This window comes from Chamaea fasciata, unplaced genomic scaffold (assembly GCF_029207755.1).
Source record: "Chamaea fasciata isolate MVZ Bird 193981 ecotype frontalis unplaced genomic scaffold, bChaFas1.0.hap1 SCAF_25, whole genome shotgun sequence".
Classification (NCBI taxonomy): Eukaryota; Metazoa; Chordata; class Aves; order Passeriformes; family Sylviidae; genus Chamaea; species Chamaea fasciata.
In genome coordinates this window covers 4,120,489-4,139,800 of record NW_027094110.1, presented here as the reverse complement: position 1 = coordinate 4,139,800, position 19,312 = coordinate 4,120,489, and the positions used below count along the sequence as shown (strand labels likewise).

General features: G+C 47.1%; 1 protein-coding gene across 3 annotated transcripts in view; it reads left to right on the top strand.

Moving 5' to 3' along the window:
* The first annotated feature begins 1,252 nt into the window (after positions 1-1,252).
* TRIM33 (tripartite motif containing 33) overlaps positions 1,253-19,312 on the top strand; it is a 40,359-nt gene continuing 22,299 nt past the window's right edge. The window contains exons 1-5 of one of the 3 annotated variants that reach the window (XM_066204115.1): positions 1,253-1,695; positions 12,382-12,500; positions 13,579-13,726; positions 15,876-16,008; positions 18,874-18,990. In XM_066204115.1, the coding sequence (XP_066060212.1) occupies positions 1,263-1,695; positions 12,382-12,500; positions 13,579-13,726; positions 15,876-16,008; positions 18,874-18,990 (950 nt within the window). In that variant the 5' untranslated portion in view covers positions 1,253-1,262. Of the gene's footprint in view, positions 1,696-12,086; positions 12,501-13,578; positions 13,727-15,875; positions 16,009-18,873; positions 18,991-19,312 lie in introns of those variants that run through there. The other 2 variants (XM_066204117.1, XM_066204116.1) reach the window with 2 other exon arrangements.

Below are 19,312 nucleotides of genomic sequence, written 5' to 3'. Positions count from 1 at the left end.
GCTGTGGAGGAGGGGGCTGGGCCAGGGGGACCCCCAGAATCCCCTGCAGGGGCAGTGGGGGAACAGGAATTTGGGGTGGGGAAATCTCTCTGTAGCACTGGGGCCGTGCAGTGCCCACCGAGGGGGCTCTGGTGCCACCTCCTGCACTGTTCCTCATCCCAGGGCATTATCCCTGATCTTCCTCTTCCCTCTGTCCTGTTCTGTGCCCCCATGCACTGACTCCATCCCAATGCACTGCTGTGTATCCTGGTGCCCTTTTCCCCATGACTGTGTGCCATTCCCCATCCCACTGCTCTGTTCACCATCCCAGTGTGTTATTCCCAATCCAGCACTGCTATTTCCTGTCCTGGTGCCCTTTCTCCATCCAGTGCCTTATCCCCATCCCTGTGCATTATTGCCCATCCTGGTGCCCTATTCCCCTCCCGCATGGGTATTCCCCAGCCCAGTGCTTTGTTCCCTATTCCAGTGGGTTATTCCTTATCCCAGTGCCCCGTTCCCCCACCCCCGTGCATTATTCCCCTTGCCAATGGGTATTCCCTATCCCGATGGCTATTCCCCCTCTTCACGCGTTATTCCCCGTCCCGGTGGGGTTTTCCCCTTGCTGGTGCGTTATTCCCCCTCTCCCATGGGTCATTTCCCGTCCGGAAGGGTTATTCCCCACGTTATTTCCCCGCCCGATGGGGTATTCCCCAGCCCAGTGCGCTATTCCCCAGCCCGGTGCGTTATTCCCCAGCCCGGTACGGTATTCCCCCGCCCGATGGGGTATTCCCCCGCCCAGTGCGTTATTCCCCCGCCCTGTGCGTTATTCCCCAGCCCGGTGCGTTATTCCCGGTGCGTTATTCCCCCGCCCGATGGGGTATTCCCCAGCCCGGTGCGTTATTCCCCAGCCCGGTGCGTTATTCCCGATGCGTTATTCCCCCGCCCGACGGGGTATTCCCCAGCCCCGTGCGCTATTCTCGGTGCGTCATTCCCCATTCCCGGTACTCCGTTCCCCATTCCCGTTCCCGGGGGCGTTCTCAGGGGGCGTGGCCATGCCCCCACCGCTACCGCCCATTGGCTGGACGGCCGCCACCGTCACCCAATAGACTCTCACCCCTGCGCCCGGTGATCGTCCAGAGCCCCGCCTCCCCGTGACGTCACGACCCGCACTCCCGGCCGCGCCGTCGCCGCGGGAGCGCGCGCGCGTGCGCGGCGCCGGTCCCGCCCGGTGACGCGGTGACGCGGAGCGTGCGCGGAGCGGGGTCGGGTTCAAAGGAGGAAACATGGCGGAAAACAAAGGAGGCGGCGGCGGTGGGGACGCGGCCGCCGAGGCCGCGCCGGGCGGCGGCGGCGGCCTGGAGCCTCCCGCCGGCTCGCCGTCCGCCGCCGCGCCGCCCGAGGAGCGCGAGAGCCCCGGGGCGGCGGCGGCGGAGCGCGGCGGAGGCGAGGCCGAGGCCGAGGCCGAGGCGGCGGCGGGGCCCGGTGCGGCGGCGGGGCCCGGCCCCAGCCCGGTGCCGCCGCTGACGCCCGCGGCGCCGGCGCCGTTCTCGCTGCTGGACACGTGCGCGGTGTGCGCGCAGAGCCTGCAGAGCCGGCGGGAGGCCGAGCCCAAGCTGCTGCCCTGCCTGCACTCCTTCTGCCGCCGCTGCCTGCCCGAGCCCGAGCGCCAGCTCACCGTGCCCGTGCCCGGCGGCGCCAACGGCGACGTGCAGCAAGGTGAGCGCGGGACTCGTCCGGGACATCCCGGCGGCACCGGGACGTCCCGCGGGGCTCTCCCCGCCTCGCCCGGGCCCGTCCCGGAGCGCGGGGCTCTGGGCTCCGATCGGCGGGGCCGCGGGAGCGCAGGGCCGGCCGGGGCCGGCGGAGCTGTGGGCATTGGGAGTGCGGATCGCGTCCCGTGGGTCCCGTCGCAGGAACGAGGGACACCGAGCTGTGGGTCAGAGGGATGGAGCGGCTTATCCGGGGGGGAAGGCTCAGGGGATTGCGATTGTTCAGCCTGGAGGAGAGGAGCTCCAGAGAGACCCTAAAGCCCCTTCCCGTGCCCGAAGGGAGTCTGTAAGAAAAAGGGGATCGGACTTTTTAGCAGCACCTGTTGCGGTAGGATTGGGGATAATGGTTTTCAACTGGAGCAGGATGGGTGTAGATAAAGCGTGAGAAAGAAATGTTTACCGTGAGGGTGTTAGAACACTGGAACAAGTTGCTCAGGGGGGTGGTGGTGGTGGAAACGTTCAGTGTCAGGCCGGGCCAGGCTCTGAGCATCCTGCTCGAGTCTAAGACGCCCCTGTTCATGGCAGGGGGGTTGAATTAATGACCTTTAAAGGCCCTTTCCAACCTCAAATATTCTGTCATTCTCTTCTTCTGTCTGGTTTGTTTTGGCTCTCGGGGGTGACACAGCGGAGGCGAGCCGGGAAGGGGGTGGGCAGCTGCTCGGTTCTATAGCACTGGGGTAAAATGTGTCCAGTTAAATTCAGATTCAGTGTTGTTGCAGTGTTACCTGCCCAGGTGGGAACGCTGTGTGCACTGCACCTGCTTTCCTGAGCACTGAGATTAATCCTTGCCTGCTGTTTGTCAGCTGTGCCCCGGGGCTCTGCCTGGACAGAACTTGTGCCGGGGAGCAGGGGTACACTGCTCCTTCCACGTGTTCTTACCAGAATCACAGCTTGGGTTTGGTTTTTCTTTTCTAATATATGGTCAGGGATGGAATTGGAAAGCTTCTGGAGCTTTGGATGGGGTGACTCACAAGCTGTGGAGTGCAGACCAAAGTAGGGCCCTGGTAAGTGGTTTTGCAGGTCCTAAATGGGCCCTGTGGTCAGGGAGACCTTGTTTGGTGACACCTTTGTACTCAGGCTATCCCTGTGTTCCCCAGTGAAGGAATTAACCTGGCATGGTGGAGATTTCTTCATCCAGGCTGTTCAGAAGTTCGTCTAGGATGTGCTCTTCGAAAGCTCATCGGTTTTAAAAAGATGATGTCTTCAATACAGTTTGACAGTGCACTCAGTAAAGCATTCAAGTGATCATTTAAATTCCAGGTCCTACATTTTGTGTAGTATCACAGAGTGACAGTGTGATTTGGTTTGGAAGGGACTTTAAAACTCATCCAGTGCCACCCCTGCCCTGGGCAGGGACAACTTCCACTATCCCAGGCTGCTCCAAGCCCGGTCCAGCCTGGCCTTGGACATTTCCAGAGATCCAGGGGCAGCCACAGCTTCTCTGGGCACCTGTGTGATATACCAGTGATACACCAGTGGCACACACAGAACTTGGGAAGCAGGGTTTATTTCATTAGCAATTAGCAGGATTATCTGAGTCCTGCTGCATCTGTAGGATACAGGTGCGAGAACCACTGTGTACAAACTGGAATGTCACTTCTCTTTGTGCACATATTAAGAATGCTTGTTGTGCTTTGGTGTAGAAAGAGTTCATGTTTGGACTGTTGCAATAAAAAGTTTTAGATGATGAGGACAAGGTGCAGGGGACTGGAGCATCTTTCTTGTGAGGAGAGACTGCAGGGCTGGGCCTGGTTAGTCTGGAGAAGGGAAAACTGGGAGGGGATCCCATCAGTCCCTATGAGTATTTCCAGGGTGGGTCAGAGGATGGTGTCAGCCTCTTTTCAGTGGTGCCCCGGGCAGGAGAAGGAGCAATGGCCATAAAAATTATAATACCAGAAGTTCCACGTGAATGAGAAAGAAATTCTTTCTGTGGAGTGTGGCAGAGCACTGGAGCAGCTGCTCAGGGAGGAGGAACCCACCTGGACACGTTCCTGTGTCACCTGCTCCAGGTGACCCTGCCTCAGCAGGGGGGTGGACTGGGTGATCTCCAGAGGTGCCTTCCAGCCCCAGCTGTTGTGGGAGTGTCCTGTAGGGCTGTGTGATCCAGCTGTGGATCCAGCTGTGGTGGCACCTCAGCCTGCATGAGCACAGGACCTGGCAGCAGCCCGGCTGAGGATGGCCCATGGACCAGCAGAGGCATTTTTGTGGGCAGCTCTCTGCACCTTGAGAGTGGAATCAGGGGCACAGGAGATGGTTACCAGTAAATGAGACAGAAAATGGACCTTCTGAGCCTCCTGAGAAGCAGCGCAGTGCTTAGTCACACAGGTTCCTTCCCTCTTTTGGTAGTCACAGAGTGTGAAGTGTCACTTCCACTTCTGCTGATTCTCAAGTCTCCTTCATGGCAAGCAGGTGCTTTCTCATGAAGGAAGAATTAAGGAGAAGTGGTACCTGTAGCTGGACCTGAGGCAGGTTAGTTACACTTTGCTGCAGCTCTCACTGCTGGATTGTGTGCCTGTTATCTGTCAGCATCTCTTCACATAGACCAGAGAAGTACAAGTGATGCTTTCCTGGTTGCTTTCTTAATTAGTTTCAGAGTTTGCTCAGTGAGAGCTGTCAGGGCTTAAAGCAGGAGATACGTGTATTTATTGGGTAACAGCTGTGGAAACTGAATGTGAGTTTGGTGCCTGCAGAGCAGTTCCTGAGTGACAGCACCTTTCCCTCTGCCCACCTGGGGAGAGTTTGGGTCTGGATCAGCGTCTCTGCCCCTGCCAGGCTCCCACTCCCTCCAGAGCCACTGCTAAAGAAGGCAGAAGAATCATCTCAATTCCTAAAAGTTAAAGAGCCCCTGACTAAAGCTTAGAAGAATTATCTGAAGTTTTGGTTTGCTGTATTAAGGACAAGCACTTGGTGGGTTCATGCCTGTTTTGCTGGTGGAAAAGGTTTGCTGTTTGATTACATTTATGTAGGGAAAAAACAGAAGATTCTCGTTTTATATATTTAAAACATATGAATTTGTTTAGCATGAAAAGTAGCATCTCCTAGTCAGTTTAATGTCCTAATTAGTTATGGGAACGTGCATTTGATTTGGTGGATAGATGATTTGGTGTTGGTGTTTCAGCTGTCCAGCTGGACTCCACCTTTCAGGTTGAACAGGTTACAAGAAAATGCCTGCATTGGTATCACAGTATCCTGAAAAAACAACAACAACCAAAAGAAGCTGATTTCTGAGTTAGAGATTTCAGACTGTAACAGATACTGTAGAACAAATTTTCCTGCACCCACTGCTGCTCCTGCTCGTGTAGGAGAGGTTGTTTTGTGGTTTCACTGCCTGGATGAGATATTTACAATCTCTTGTAAGAAGATTATCTCAGCAGAGAGGGCGTGGGGCTCTCCCAGCTCCTTGGGAATGTCACAGTCACGATTAGGCTGGAAAACCAAACGAGCTGAAAAAGCTCCACGGTTGGTTGTGTGTGTGCAAACTGAGGAACAGCAGCACATTTGCCCCCCAGAGCTGTGATGTGTGCTGCCATAAACTGGTTTGATGCGCTGAGTTCAGCTCGTGTGCCCAGTGCTGCTGCGTTGCATTAATCACACCTAAAGTTTGTTTGGTTTTTTTAATTTGCTTTGTGAAAGGAGGACATAAAAGGTCTGATGCGTAAGAGGATGTGACATGTCCCTTACACTGAGTTTGGCGGCAGTTACTGTACTTTCAGTCTAGAAGAATGAAAATTCCTGCATCAAATAAGGCTGTTTCAGCTGTGTAAATGCAGCATCTTAAGTTTTATTAAACTGGATGGGAGTAGACATCACCTGAACTCTCTCGATTCTTTACTTTTCTCCTGTGTTAATAAGTGAGGTTCATGAATATATGCTGGAGCCCAGCATGAGTCCTGGAAAATGTTCAGTTCATATCCTGGACTTACTAAAAATCTTGCTGTGAAACTTAATTTTCAGTCTAAATTAATAGTGTATTGTAAAATATTTCCATCTGAGAGCATGTGTTATTTTTATGAGAATTAATATCTGTGGCAGCTGTAATTTTTTTTTTTCTTATTAAATATAATGTATTGTCAGTTCAGTGTGTGATAATTGTGATTTAAGCAAGGACTGTTCAAAAAACAAAAAGCTGAGTTAGGAGTGAGCCTTGAAAGCTGTTAATTTTTTTTTTTTTCTTAATGTATTTTTATTCTGACAGATTACCATCTGATAGTGTTGCTCCCTTGACCTGTGAGGCTTTGTTTCAAGGTCTGATCACTGAAATTAGAGCAGGCTTTTGATGTATGGCTGTGCAGAAATCTGCTTGGACCCTTGCAGCTCTGAGAGAAGTAAATATTGTGCACATGGAGTAAGTGCTAGTGGAGTTCTCAGGCAATAAATGGGAGCTGGCAGGGATTCACTCCTGAGAGGAATTCCCTGCCAAGCCCGAGCCCAGGACGGAAGCCGGAGTTACTGGATTGCACAAGTGCCTGCAAATATTTCCTGACCTGGGAAGTTTCATTTTTCATTGTCTTTGTAACAGCGTAAACATCTGCCTGGACTTTAATTATCTTGCAGTCATTATTTCAGTGGGGGGAGTCAGTCTGGTGTTGCCACCTAAGCCAAGCCTGTGTGTGGAGCCAGATGTCTCAGATGGAGCTGCTTGCTCGACAGAAATGGGATTTGGGAGGTTGCTGGGCAGGGGATGATGTGATGGAGGTTTAGGCTGGTGCTCGTTGATGTCTCACAGGTATCAGCAGAGTTTGAGGCCATCCTTTGGCACAAACGTGGTTGGGGTGGCAGGGCCAGGTGTGCCCGGCCCCGCCCCTGGCCCAGAGCCGGTCTGGTGACAGGAGGGGACAGGAGGTGACAGCAGGTTCCTGGGAGCCTGCTCCAGCTGTGTGGTGGCTGCTGGGATGAGCAGGGTTGGCCCGTCCTCCTGGGGCCGTGGGGAATAGAAATTCCTTGATTCCTGCCCGCACTGGCTGTCCCTTTGCTGTCCCCTGGCTCTGCCCCTCTCCTCACACCCTGTGTTCTCTGTCCTGGAGCTCTTGGGGCACCAGTGCTGGCTGTGCCCCAGTCTGGGAGTGTGTCCCATACTGGGAGCCCTGTCCTGGCCCAGGGTGGTGTCCTGGAGAGCAGGAGCAGGGATGGCTGTCCTCGTCCTGCTGCTGCAGCCTGGGACACACCGCTCTCTTGCTGCTGGCTCCTGTTCCACTTGTTGTCCATAACACACTTTAAACAGTTTATTTGAGCGTGTTAAGGGAGGTCAGAGTTACTCCTTTATCCCCATGTTTTTATCGTTTCAGTACTCAGCATGTTACGAAGCAGCTGAAAAACTGATACAGATTTTTCTGCTACACATCAGAGCTGATGTTAAAGGAGTTGGAGCTTACGAAAATAGGAATTTTAGTATGTAAGTAGAGGTGTTTAGGGACACAAGTGTTTGGGGTCAGCGTTTGAATAAACTTTGAATTTATAAATTTGAACTGCTGGAAAGACTCCCTGTGTTGTCCCAGAGGTGGAAAAGATCGATTGGGTGCTGCTGAGGTGCAAAGTGATTTTTGGATCTCTTGCATTATGTGCACTTGCATTCTCTGCCCTCCCTTGTTCATGTCCATGATCTCACCAGACCCATGCCATCCTCGCTCAGATCAATAACTCTCTTAATTATTCCATTATTGCTTTTTGTTCTCTGTGAGATTTCACTGGGGTTGGGCTGTGATGTGTTTATTTTAAGGTGATTGAAGTCAGCTTGGACTTGAAGCCAAAAAGTGAACGTGGAGCCCTCAGTGTGGTGCTTCTTGCAGAAGTTCCTTCTTTTCCTTTAGCTCCTGTGGTGGTTTTAGGCAGTAGATGAGTTTCCGTGGCTCCTTGTGTGTTCCCCTTTCCTTTCACCCCACCTCCCCCTTCTCTCCCAGGAGATTTCTGTGGTGTTTGTAAACAAAACCTAAAAAACCCGACTGAAAGGATGGTTGTAGGTGGGTTTGGTGGGGGAACAGGTTGATTCTTCCTGGCTCAGGAAGCCTTGTTGTTGTAGAGCTGGTCTCTGAAACATCTGAGGGAATTCCAGAAGGAAATGCCCAGAAGGGTGGGCAGGGAACAAAGAAGATTCAGAAATTTCCTCTTTTTTTTTTTTTTCTTGTGCAAAAGCAATGGGTATGAGTTGAACACACGCTGATTCCTGAATATCAGGCTGGAGTGGGGACAGTAGCCAAAGACTTGGCATGAACTTTCACTGGAGTGTCTCTGTTTTCATCCTACAAGACTGGAAACACAGAGAAACCAACCTTTCCCCTTCCTTCACTGTAGCTCTCAAGCATCCTTGAAATCTGGCAGTATTTTAGTATCGTTGGTATTGATATGTCAGCCTGGAGAAAGCAATTTCTACACAGGTTTTTAATATTTGTCTGTTGAAACTAGTTCAAGATGAAACCTGTTGGAAAAATTACATGTTTTGAGATGCATTCAGAGGAACACAGTTACCCTTGGGAAGTGTTAAACCTAAATATATAAAAGGTATTCACAGAGTTCTGAGTTCCAATTAAGAAAAAACTTGTGTTGCAGCTTTAGGTGTGAGTTGGGAGTGGCAGATTAAAAACAACTTGCGCTTGAAGTCTGAAAGGTTTTTACAGTGTTCCATAGTGATTTGCTGCTGGATTATGATGCAGGGCTTTTAGCAGCCTTTCTGTTTTTAGGAAAACAAAATCAACTTTCCTCCTCAGTTTACTTGAGTCGCGCTCCCTGACGTGCTTTGATGTGTGTGGTCTCAGTCCGGTGTGCTCTATCTACACCTTAAGCAGTTAAAAGGATTACAGAGATGCTGCTCTCATTAGTGTTCTTAAAGTCTTTGGCAAATCAGGAGGTCTGATGTGCCATGGAAGGAGATGTGCCTGCAGTTGTGTAACTGGCAGTGGGATCTGTGTGCTGGCATCTCCCTGCTGGGACAGAACCTCCTGGGGTGTTTGTGGTGAGGGCAGCTCCTGGCTCAGCACAGCTGGAGCCTCCGGGAAGGTTCTTGTTGTGTCCTTGGTTCCAGCCAGCAGTTCCCTGGGCTCCCACTGGGGCAGGAGCAGCTTTTCCCAGGACAGGGATCATTTTGGGCTGGGCCAGAATTCCCATTTCCATCGCTGTGGGCTCTGTCCCAGCTCCCATCAGTGTGTGGGGAGAGCTGCTCCCAGGGGCAGCTCCCTGTAGCTCCTGGGGATCCATCCCTGGCCACATTCCTGTGTTTCTCTCAGTGCTTTGTGTTGGGTTCTCTGCTCCTGAAAGTCTCTCTCTGTCTCAGGAGCCTCCATGGGAGTGTGGCACAAGGAATCTGGGAGCAAATTTCCTCCCTGAATCAGAGCTGGGAAGCTCTGGCTCAGGTGAGAAGATGAAGCCCACGTCCCTTTGGGCAGGGTCGGCAGCGCCAGGCTCGTCCTGCCTGCTGCACTGGAGACTCACAATCCACATTTCCAGATAGGAAACTATTCCTGCTTCTCCCTTCAGCCAGCCCTGCGGGGTGAAAGGAAAAACCAAACCCCATTTGTTGTGTGCAGCAGCAGATGGGGGACAGGGAATGTGTGAGATTGGAAATATTTCTGCTGCTCTGCAGAAGTGCGGGACCAGAAGCAGGATCTGATCTGAGCTGCATCATTAATTGGGAATGGGACATAAAGGAAGGGAAATGTGGTGCAGAGAGGCCTGTGGAGGGCGGGTAATGAGTATTTGTGCTCGTGGTTGTTACAGGTCTTACACACTCGAGGTGTGTGGTAGAAACAAGTGGAAAAATGGGGGGTGTGGATCCTCTGAAGTACAACTAAAGAGGTTTGAAAGCTCACTGCTGTTTCCTGCAGCTCTTGTAAAATAGTTCATCATTTCTTGTGGCCTTTCAGCTCCAAAGGATGATTCTCCCTGAGTTTCTTCTGGAAGTACTGATACCCGCAGGAGCATCTCTGGGTGCCTGGTGAAGTTTGCAGGTGCTGAGTTGTTCTTTTTTCAGGCCCTGAAGCACGACTGTGTTCCTGTAGCTAATGCTGAGGGCAGGATTTTGGTGGCAGCGTTGTGGAAGGCTCAAAGGAACTGCTGCACAAAGTGTTTCAGCCCCTCAGTGCAGAGTTTCACGTGGTGTGGTCAGAACTTCCTGACAGAAACTTCCCTTTTCTCAGCCCTTTGCCTCAGTGCTGCTCTTGACCTCTGGAGCAACGACTGACAGCTCCAAAATAACGTGAAGCCGTCTCTGAGGACATAAGAAATCTCAATGGTAATAATTAGGCTTGAGGGAGATCATAAACCAGCCTGACCTTCAGAATTTGTGCGAATGTGTCTTATTCTAATTCAGCTGGGATTTGAGAGATAAGATTGATCTTTAAACAGCAGATTTTACTATGTGCTGATGCTTTTGGAAGGCAGAGTTACAGTGGGAACGTTGGTACCAGGACTAATGTGTTTGATTTGTTTGAGGCAGAAAAACAACGTCGTGAGTTCTGCTGGAGTATAAATGGGATGATACTTTTATATTTACTTTTATTTTCTTATATAAGGGGTTTTTTTAAAATTGAAACTGACAGTGAAAACTTGTTTTTCTCAGAGGTTCTATAAACATTTGAACCTTAGTTTGTCCTAAAATACATTCTCACTAAATGTTTGCAATAAACTTTGTTAGCTCACAGATTATCTCAAGTTTTGACAGCTAGGATTTTCTTTTTTCTATGTCAATGCTATTTCAGTGTGGTTTTCTCTACTTTTCCCTCCTGCCTCACAAAATTAGCCACATCTGTATCTTTTCAGTACATTCGGTTTCTAGTACAAATGGCTCTGCAGTAATTTGGTTTTTATTAGATTAAAAGACCAGGATATGAGGTGTTTAGTGGCTCATATATTATTGAAAAGCTGCTGTTAGAAATAAAGGGTGTTGAGACGTGAAAAAGGAGTGCAATGTGCTAAATGGGAATTGCCAAGCCCCGTTTCAGGTTTTGATCTCCTGAGGTGTGTGCAGAACACTGGGGGATCTTTGTGTGCAGGTTTTATTTCGGTGTGGAGGTGCAGAAATCGGGTGTTGGGCTGTGAGAGCAGGACCTGGGACTGCCCGTCCCCTGTGTCCTCTCTGACAGGGGCAGGGGACAAGGGGGAATTTCCCCTGGGCAGAATCCAGCCTGGGGGCTCTCACTTGGATCAAAAGACTTGATTTTACCGACACTTTTATTGGTTTGGCTACCTTAAACCCAGTCAATTAGTTTTAAAGTAGCCAGTATTTGCCTTTATTTTTTTTTTTTTTGCCAAAACCCAAAATTTCCCTTACAGGAAGGGGTTTTCATCTGTGAATTTGACTTGCTGTTGCCTGGTGATTACAGATCTTGAGCATCTTCTGTTTTGTTGTTTTCCTGAAATATTTTGTGTGCTTGACCCAAGGCAGCCCTAAAAATCGAGTTTAGCTTTAGTTTGGTTTGGATGGAGTAGTTTTAATGGTAAATATCTGAAATTTTTGTTCTGTAAGTATGCTGGATGGCTTTCACCTGGTATTCCCTAAAGAATTTTGTCTCTCAGTTGTAAGAAAACCTCAAAGTTCTGCATGTGGGGAAGGTTTCGCTGTGTGTGAAAGCTCTTTTATGTGTAGCTGCTGCAGTGCTGGTTATTTTTCATATCCTGCTCTTGAGATGTGTTTGGTTTGGTGAGATGGGGGATTTTTAGTTGGATTGTTGTTGCTCTGCTGTGAATCTCCTGTGTTCTGAAGCCATCATTAATTTTAGCACTTGAAAAAATTACACTACTCTACTACTAATGTAATTAATCTCTCTGAAATAAGTCCTGCTGTCCTAATTGAATATCCACAAAGGAGCTGAGCATCATTTAATTACACTTCTCAAAGTTGTTTTAGTATATAAAAGCACCCAATGGCTTGGAAAGCTTCTTGAAGATTATATTCTCAATAAATTGTATAGGAATTTGATTTAAGATCAAATGACACTTGTGTGAAGTGTGAGCCACTACCTAAGTTATAAATAGGCTTTCAGACCTTTATGGGGGTTGTTTGTAGATCTTTAAATGTCACTTTGATTCACATAGTAACTTCTTTGCAGCTCCGCTGAGGATTTAAAACTAATTTGGTGATTACAAAGGATAACAGAGCATGGAAATAGATTATATTAGAAATCTTCCTGGGCTACCTGGGAGAACACTGAGACACCCCCTGGCATTTTCAGGAGCATCACTGAAGTCACCCCAGCTATCTGGGCATAGCCCTCTTAATGCTTGTCTTGGGACAGGCTGGACCACAGACTGTTGTAAAAAATAATTTAAAAACCCCAAGTGTCTTGAGTTTCATAATCTTATATGAACAGTGGGAAAAAATTAAATATTTGCTTGGGGACAACAAATGTCTTCGCTAAAAATACAGGATTTTTTGGGAAGAAATATGTAGGAAAAACTGAGTATGATGTAGAAATTATCCCGACTAGGTTGGTAGAGGTTTGTTGGGTTTTTTGGGATTGTTGAGGGAGTGTATTTTGGGGTGAAACCTGTTCTACGCCTGTAATGGCTGGTTTTTAATGGCAATGTCACAGTGGAATCCTTTGCCCAGGTGAAATGAGGAGTGTGCCGTGTGTTTTGTGCTCCTGGGCTCGTTGGTCTGTGAGTTTTGCTGCCCTCAAAGCCTGTGGGATGTTGTGTTTTTCAGTGGGGGTGATCCGGTGCCCCATCTGCCGCCAGGAGTGCCGGCAGATCGACCTGGTGGACAACTACTTTGTGAAGGACACCTCAGAGACCCCCAGCAGCTCAGATGAGAAGTCAGAACAGGTAAGGAGCAGCCTGCCTCCCCCAGCCTCTGGTTTCTGGGGCTCTCAGTGCTCCCCAGAACAATTCTGGGGCCTTTTCCCCACCCCTCCTGTGCTCTCTGGGGCTGTCAGTGCTCCCCAGGATGATTGTGATGCCTTTTCTCCACCCCTCCTGTGTTCTCTGGGGCTGTCAGTGCTCCCCAGGATGATTGTGATGCCTTTTCTCCACCCCTCCTGTGCTCTCTGGGGCTGCCAGTTCTCCCCAGGATGATTCTGGTGCCTTTTCCCCAACCCTGCTCTGATTTCTGGGACATCAGTGCTCCCCAGAACAATTCTGGTGGCTTTTCCCCCACCCCTCCTGTGCTCTCTGGACCTACCAGTGCTCCCCAGGATGATTGTGATGCCTTTTCTCCACCCGTCCTGTGTTCTCTGGGGCTGTCAGTGCTCCCCAGGATGATTCTGATGCCTTTTCCCCACCCCTGCTCTGCTCTCTGGGGCTGTCAGTGCTCCCCAGGATGATTCTGGTGCCTTTTCTCCACCCCTCCTGTGTTCTCTGGGGCTGTCAGTGCTCCCCAGGATGATTGTGATGCCTTTTCTCCACCCCTCCTGTGCTCTCTGGGGCTGTCAGTGCTCCCCAGGATGATTGTGATGCCTTTTCCCCACCCCTCCTGTGCTCTCTGGGGCTGTCAGTGCTCCCCAGGATGATTCTGGTGCCTTTTCCCCAACCCTGCTCTGATTTCTGGGACATCAGTGCTCCCCAGAACAATTCTGGTGGCTTTCCCCCCACCCCTCCTGTGCTCTCTGGGGCTGTCAGTGCTCCCCAGGATGATTCTGGTGCCTTTTCCCCACCCCTGCTCTGCTCTCTGGGGCTGTCAGTGCTCCCCAGGATGATTCTGATGCCTTTTCCCCACCCCTGCTCTGCTCTCTGGGGCTGTCAGTGCTCCCCAGGATGATTCTGATGCCTTTTCCCCACCCCTGCTCTGCTCTCTGGGGCTGTCAGTGCTCCCCAGGATGATTCTGATGCCTTTTCCCCACCCCTGCTCTGCTCTCTGGGGCTGTCAGTGCTCCCCAGGATGATGCTGGTGCCTTTTCCCCTGCAGGTGTGTACCAGCTGTGAGGACAATGCCAGCGCCGTGGGTTTCTGTGTGGAGTGTGGGGAGTGGCTGTGTAAGACCTGCATAGAAGCTCACCAGAGAGTAAAGTTCACTAAAGATCACATGATCAGGAAAAAAGAGGATGTGTCATCAGGTGAGTGTTGGGAATCACTTGGTCCTGCCTGGTCCAAGAGCCTTTTCTCTTTATCAGTTAGAAGAGAGGGAGAGGATGGTGGGGGTAACAACCAACTCTGTGTGTTTTTCTCCCAGGATTTGGGAAAAGTACAGTAAAAAGTTACCAGTGCAAAATTAGTAGCTGTAAAAATAGAGGAAAAACTAAACTTATAACAGTGATATTTTGTGCATTTTGTCCAATGCCTTTGGAAAGGGTTTAGGATTCTTAATCCTCTTTCTGTTTAGTAGAACAAGAAACTAAATGGCGGGGTTGGAATTTGGAGAGCAGTGGCATATTGATGATTGCCCAAAGAATTTAAATGAAATTAAAAAAATATCTAAAACATTTTGTTGTATTTTGTTATAAGAAGCAATTCTAGTCCTCCCTGTAGACATGTGTGTGTATGTTTATAGTTACCTTCAATATATGGTGTTACTTTGTATTGATATTGCTGAGTAGATGTAGAATTTGAATCTATTTTAGGTTTAATCTCTCAGCCAGCAAAATTTAATATGTGAAGTGTGTGTAGGGTTTGTTTAGGTGTGCAGCCTTATTAGAAGTAAATTCTTAAACTGTTGTTTGTTCGTGTGTCATTTGTAGCCTATTGAGGTAATGTGGGGAATAATCTCAGAGCAGGTCCAGGCTTATCTGGATTTTATCATTTGTAGCCTGTTGAGGTAATGTGGAAAATATTCTCCAAACAGGTCCAGGGTATCTGGATTTTAGCTTAGAAAATTCTTTTTGTAAATGGGTTAAAAGTTCTGATTTAAAGACTTGTAGGTTCTCCACAGTCTGGATGTGTCTGAAGAATGATCATATTGAGGAAGAGCGATCTTGACACTTTGCTCTCTTCATTTAAATTCATTTAAAATGAATTAAGATCTTTATAATTGTTTTGTTGTATCCTTTCAAAGGAACAAACACTACTTTTCTTTCTGAAGATTGTGTAATAGTTAAAAAGTTTGCTGTTGAGCTTAGTTCTTTTAGACAAGGATCTTATTTCATTTGCCCTATCAAATAAACCTAATCTTGGAGAGGCTTCTCTTTATGTCTTAATGAATATTTCTAATAAGAAATATTATCCATTTAAGATTAAATGTATTAAGCCTCATAGACGAGAAACCCTTAAATTCAATCTAATTATAGGCACCAAGAAAGAATTACTGATGATTTTACAAGGAATGCTTAATTGTGACTTTGAGTGTGATATTACAGCTCAGCTTTGATACCTGCTGGGAAGGGGCTGAAAAGTGACTGTTCCAATAAAATAAACTTTCTGTCAGAAATTTCATTTGTTGGGATTGTGGGGAAGGGCTGGTCATTGTTGGTTTTTTTCTTCTTAGACTCAAAGATGTGCCCTGGAGACTTTAAATTTCTCTCAGTGAGTGGCAGCTGTAGGTTCATCAGCTCTTTCTTCACAATAACTTGCATGATATAACCAGCTTCAGAAACGTTAGAGAGTGAGGGAAATGTTTTAAACCCTACCTGCTGTACCTTCCAAAGGCTGCTTTCCTCTTTGCTAAGCTCAAAATATCTTCAGAACACTGCAGCACTTGTTTAGTAAACCCAAAACTATTTTTTTTTACCATTATTTGTTATTTGGGGGTTTAAGTAACTTTTAACACAGGCAACATTTGCTTTGCAGTTCCCACTTCAGTTGTGTTTGACTAAATGAGGCGTGGAAGTGTTTGAAGGGATAACCTAGAAAACCCAGGGGGTAAAAAGTGAAAAGGTTTGAGAGGTTTGACCCATCCTTCAGTGTGTCAGAGGTGAAATCTTATGAAATGAAATTATAAATACATACACACCGTGCTGGTGTTTGTGTGCAGTTTTACAGGACCTTTTGGGTGAGGAGAAAAAAGGAATTCCTCCTTCTCCTTGAATGAATGAGGTGAAAACAGCTATTAACTTGTGGCACCGTAAATCACAGAGTCATGAAGGTTGGGAAAGACCTCTGAGATCATCAAGTCCAACCCCTGACCTGATGTGCTCACAGTGACTGTGGCATGAGAACAGATCTGGAAGTGCCTTTGCAAGCTCTTGGTTGTTACTGGAAGTTGGTTGTTTTGCTCTTCAGGTTGTCTAAATTTTATTTTAAAATGCACAAATGGTTTATTTTTAAAAACAGAGGCCGTGGGAGCATCTGGTCAACGTCCTGTTTTCTGCCCTGTCCACAAACAAGAGCAGTTAAAACTTTTCTGTGAAACCTGTGACAGGTTGACATGCAGAGACTGTCAGTTACTGGAGCACAAAGAACACAGGTACAAATATTCCCATGTCTTAACTCCTGTGCTGTGCTGTCTCAGAGGATGAAGTGACATTGATGTGAACCAGTTGTGTTGGAAATTCTGCTGCATTTACTCCTTGTTGGACTGAAACCATCCCTTGCAAAGGAGAACCTGTGTGGAGTGATGGAAACTTGGTCAGTTGGTTGAGTTTCTTCAAGTCTCTTAAGATCAAATTGAAACCAAGATGGGCTGAGGAGGTTTGGTGTGCTTCAGGTGTTCATTTGCCTCCACTTCCCAGTGCTGTCACTGTGTTCAGGACTTGAATGGAAATTTCTGCAGCCCTGAACACCTGGTCCTGTAAAAGAAACAAAAGTGATAGAGTGAGTCACGGGTGAGGTAATTTTCTGAAAGGGCATATTTGATTGTGCAACAGTCTTCAGGGGAATTTTGTAAAGGAAAGTCTAAATTTTGCCTCTTACATTAGTATATTCTAGGTCAGAGGGGAAAAATGGTTTGGGTTTAGTTGGTTAAAAGTTGCCTTATTCCAGGTAAAAAGAAATGCTGGGTTTGCCTCTGCTAGAAAAAGAGTTGGGACAGTTTAAGACACATTCCAAACTCCTGCTCTCTAGCAGCTCTGTCATGTAGTTGCTGCAATGTGTGAACAAATATTTTTCACTGGTACGATAGAGAATCTGGGGCTAACACATATTTATCAACCACTGCACCACTGCTTTTCCTTAACTCTTCTCTGCAAAGGTGTGACACTGAATTTGCTGTTGTTTTTCTCAGAACAGTGATTATTCTCAGGCTGCTACAGCAGCCTGTGGAGAACTTTCACTTTTGAAATTATTACTATTATTAAAATATTAACACCCTCAAATATTCCTGCTGTGTTCTTTCATAGGCTTGATCATAAATATCCTGGATGACTCCCTTGTCACACGGGGTGCTCTCCTGGGACATATTCACTAACTTGGTCTAGTTGGTTTCTTTCCATCTGTTTTGAGCATGTTGCTAATGGATTAACTGGTGGATCTTGTCCTACTTACCTGTGCTCTTCCAGAAGGAGAATTCGTTGTTATTAATGTGCCTTTTTCTTGCAGAATATTCTTCCCATATGGTTCTGTGTGCAGGTGTGAATTACAGGTGATTAAGGCACTGCTTTGTCTGCCTGAAGTACAGCTGAGATTTTGTGGAGAATCATGCCAAGTGGAAAAAGAACTGATTTTAATCCCTTGTTTTCTTACTGAAATCCCAACAGTTCTCACTAAAGGAGGGGGAATTTCAGTAGCTCCATGGTCCAGTGGTCAGAGTTTCAGTCATAGAATTCCAGAATGGTTTTGGGTTGGAAGAAACCTTAAAGATTCCACCCCTGCCATGGTGGGGATTATTGGGGATTCAGTAGAAAGCTGACAATTCTTTTAGCAGCCTGATGCTGTGTGATTCCTCTAATTTGGGTAGTTCTCAGTCCACACGCTTGGGAAGCTGGAAGTACAATACTGAAAAAAGAAAAGTATTTTGGCTGTAGCAAGAGCTGCAGCAAAATTTTAGCCGTACAAGCTGAATGTGGTTTTTCATTTCTCCTTCAAGTGGAAATATGAGTTTGAACTTAATGAAAATATTTCAGAAAATCAGCAGCTCCCAAATATTTAAAGTTTTGTTGTCTTTTGGCATTAGGAATGCTACTTTTTTTTGTATTATAGTATTTAAAATCTTGTGCTGCTGCAAGAACTTTAGACTGTTCTTAGACAAAGCAAAATTCCAACGCTGAGACTGAAGAGACTGTCTGTTGCTAATACAAACTGAATTAACAGGAGTGGAGTTGTTTTTGTTGTGAATGATGTTCTTTGTCTGAATCCCTGTTATCATGATCGTGAATCATGTAAATTAAAAAAAAAAAACTGTCTTGCTGTGAGTTTGATGACAATCCAGACAGTCTTTTCCTGTTGGATTGTAATCTTCTGGATTGTGGCAGAGGACAACACGACTTTCTTTTCCATTTTCTTTGGGAGGTAATGTAAGTTGCTTCGAATGCAGCTTACAGGATGCTTCATTAATTGCAGGAATTTTCTGCCGATTTGAATATTGGGAAAACATTGCCAAGGTGTTCTGAGACCTTGAGTTTACCCTGTTGTTAAAAAATTATGTTTCAGAAGCATGAGGTTTATTTATTGTAAAGACAAGACTTTGTAAGTGACTGTTTTGAGCAATTGATCAGAAAAGGTGGAAACGTGCAGCTGCTTAATTCAGAGGCATTTTGTTTCTGTTGCATTGATAATTCCAATATGTTAGGGAAAAGCACCTAATCCTGGTTTTTTCCCCTCAGTGTTGGTACTTACCCATTTTTTCACATGAGGTAATGGAAAGTACCTTTGATAGCAGCTGTTTAGTTGAAGAGCTTGGAAGGGAATGTTCTTCCCTTGGAAGTAGCAGAGGTGGAAAAAAACTTGAAGTTTTTTAACAGGGAAATTTTCTTCAGGTTAAACTAATGCAGTCAAATTTGAGCAGTGTCACCTCAGCTGAAAACCTGGGGAATTTGGGATAGTTTAGGGGGTTGGTTTTGGCATCCTTCAATGTGTGTTTAAACTGTTGGTGCATTTTCCTCCTCAAACTCTGAGCTCCTGTTCCATAGCCTGGGAGATGAGGCAGTGCATCCCTGTGTGGTTGGAATTGATAATTTTCATAATTTCTCTCAGAGGTTCAGTCTCCTGGCCAGTAGCAAAGGATTTTATCAGCACTTCAACATTTTGCCCACTGGTTGGAGTATGCAGAGTCTGTTTTCTCTCAGTGTTTTGTCATATATTTTCAAAATTTCATGGCTTTGCACGTGAACTGGGAACCCTGAGTTCCAGCCCACTGCCCCGTGGTAATCAGTGTCTTCTCTTGCCTGCTGAAAAGGTACCAGTTCCTGGAAGAAGCTTTTCAGAACCAGAAGGGTGCAATTGAGAACCTGTTGGCCAAACTTCTTGAGAAGAAGAATTATGTAAATTTTGCAGCTGCCCAAGTTCAAAATAGGTGAGTTCCCCAGAATGATCAGCTAGTTCACTGCCTTTTTAATGAATCACAGTAAGATGAATGATGGGACTAGAATAACACACTGGAGTTAATTCTATACCTTAATTACTCTTCATAATGTTTATTTTCCCCCTACAAGACACTGCATCTCTTGGAAGTTGTTACAAGAAACAGATGTTAAAGGTTATATCTTTTGTGACGACTTTGAGTAGAAGCAAAGATGTTGACACTTTTCTTAAACTTTGGGGATGGGGGAGAAAAAAGTGAATAAAAAAGGCAAGAAGACCCATCCTTATGGTTTCTTCTGAGTTAGCACTAGGCA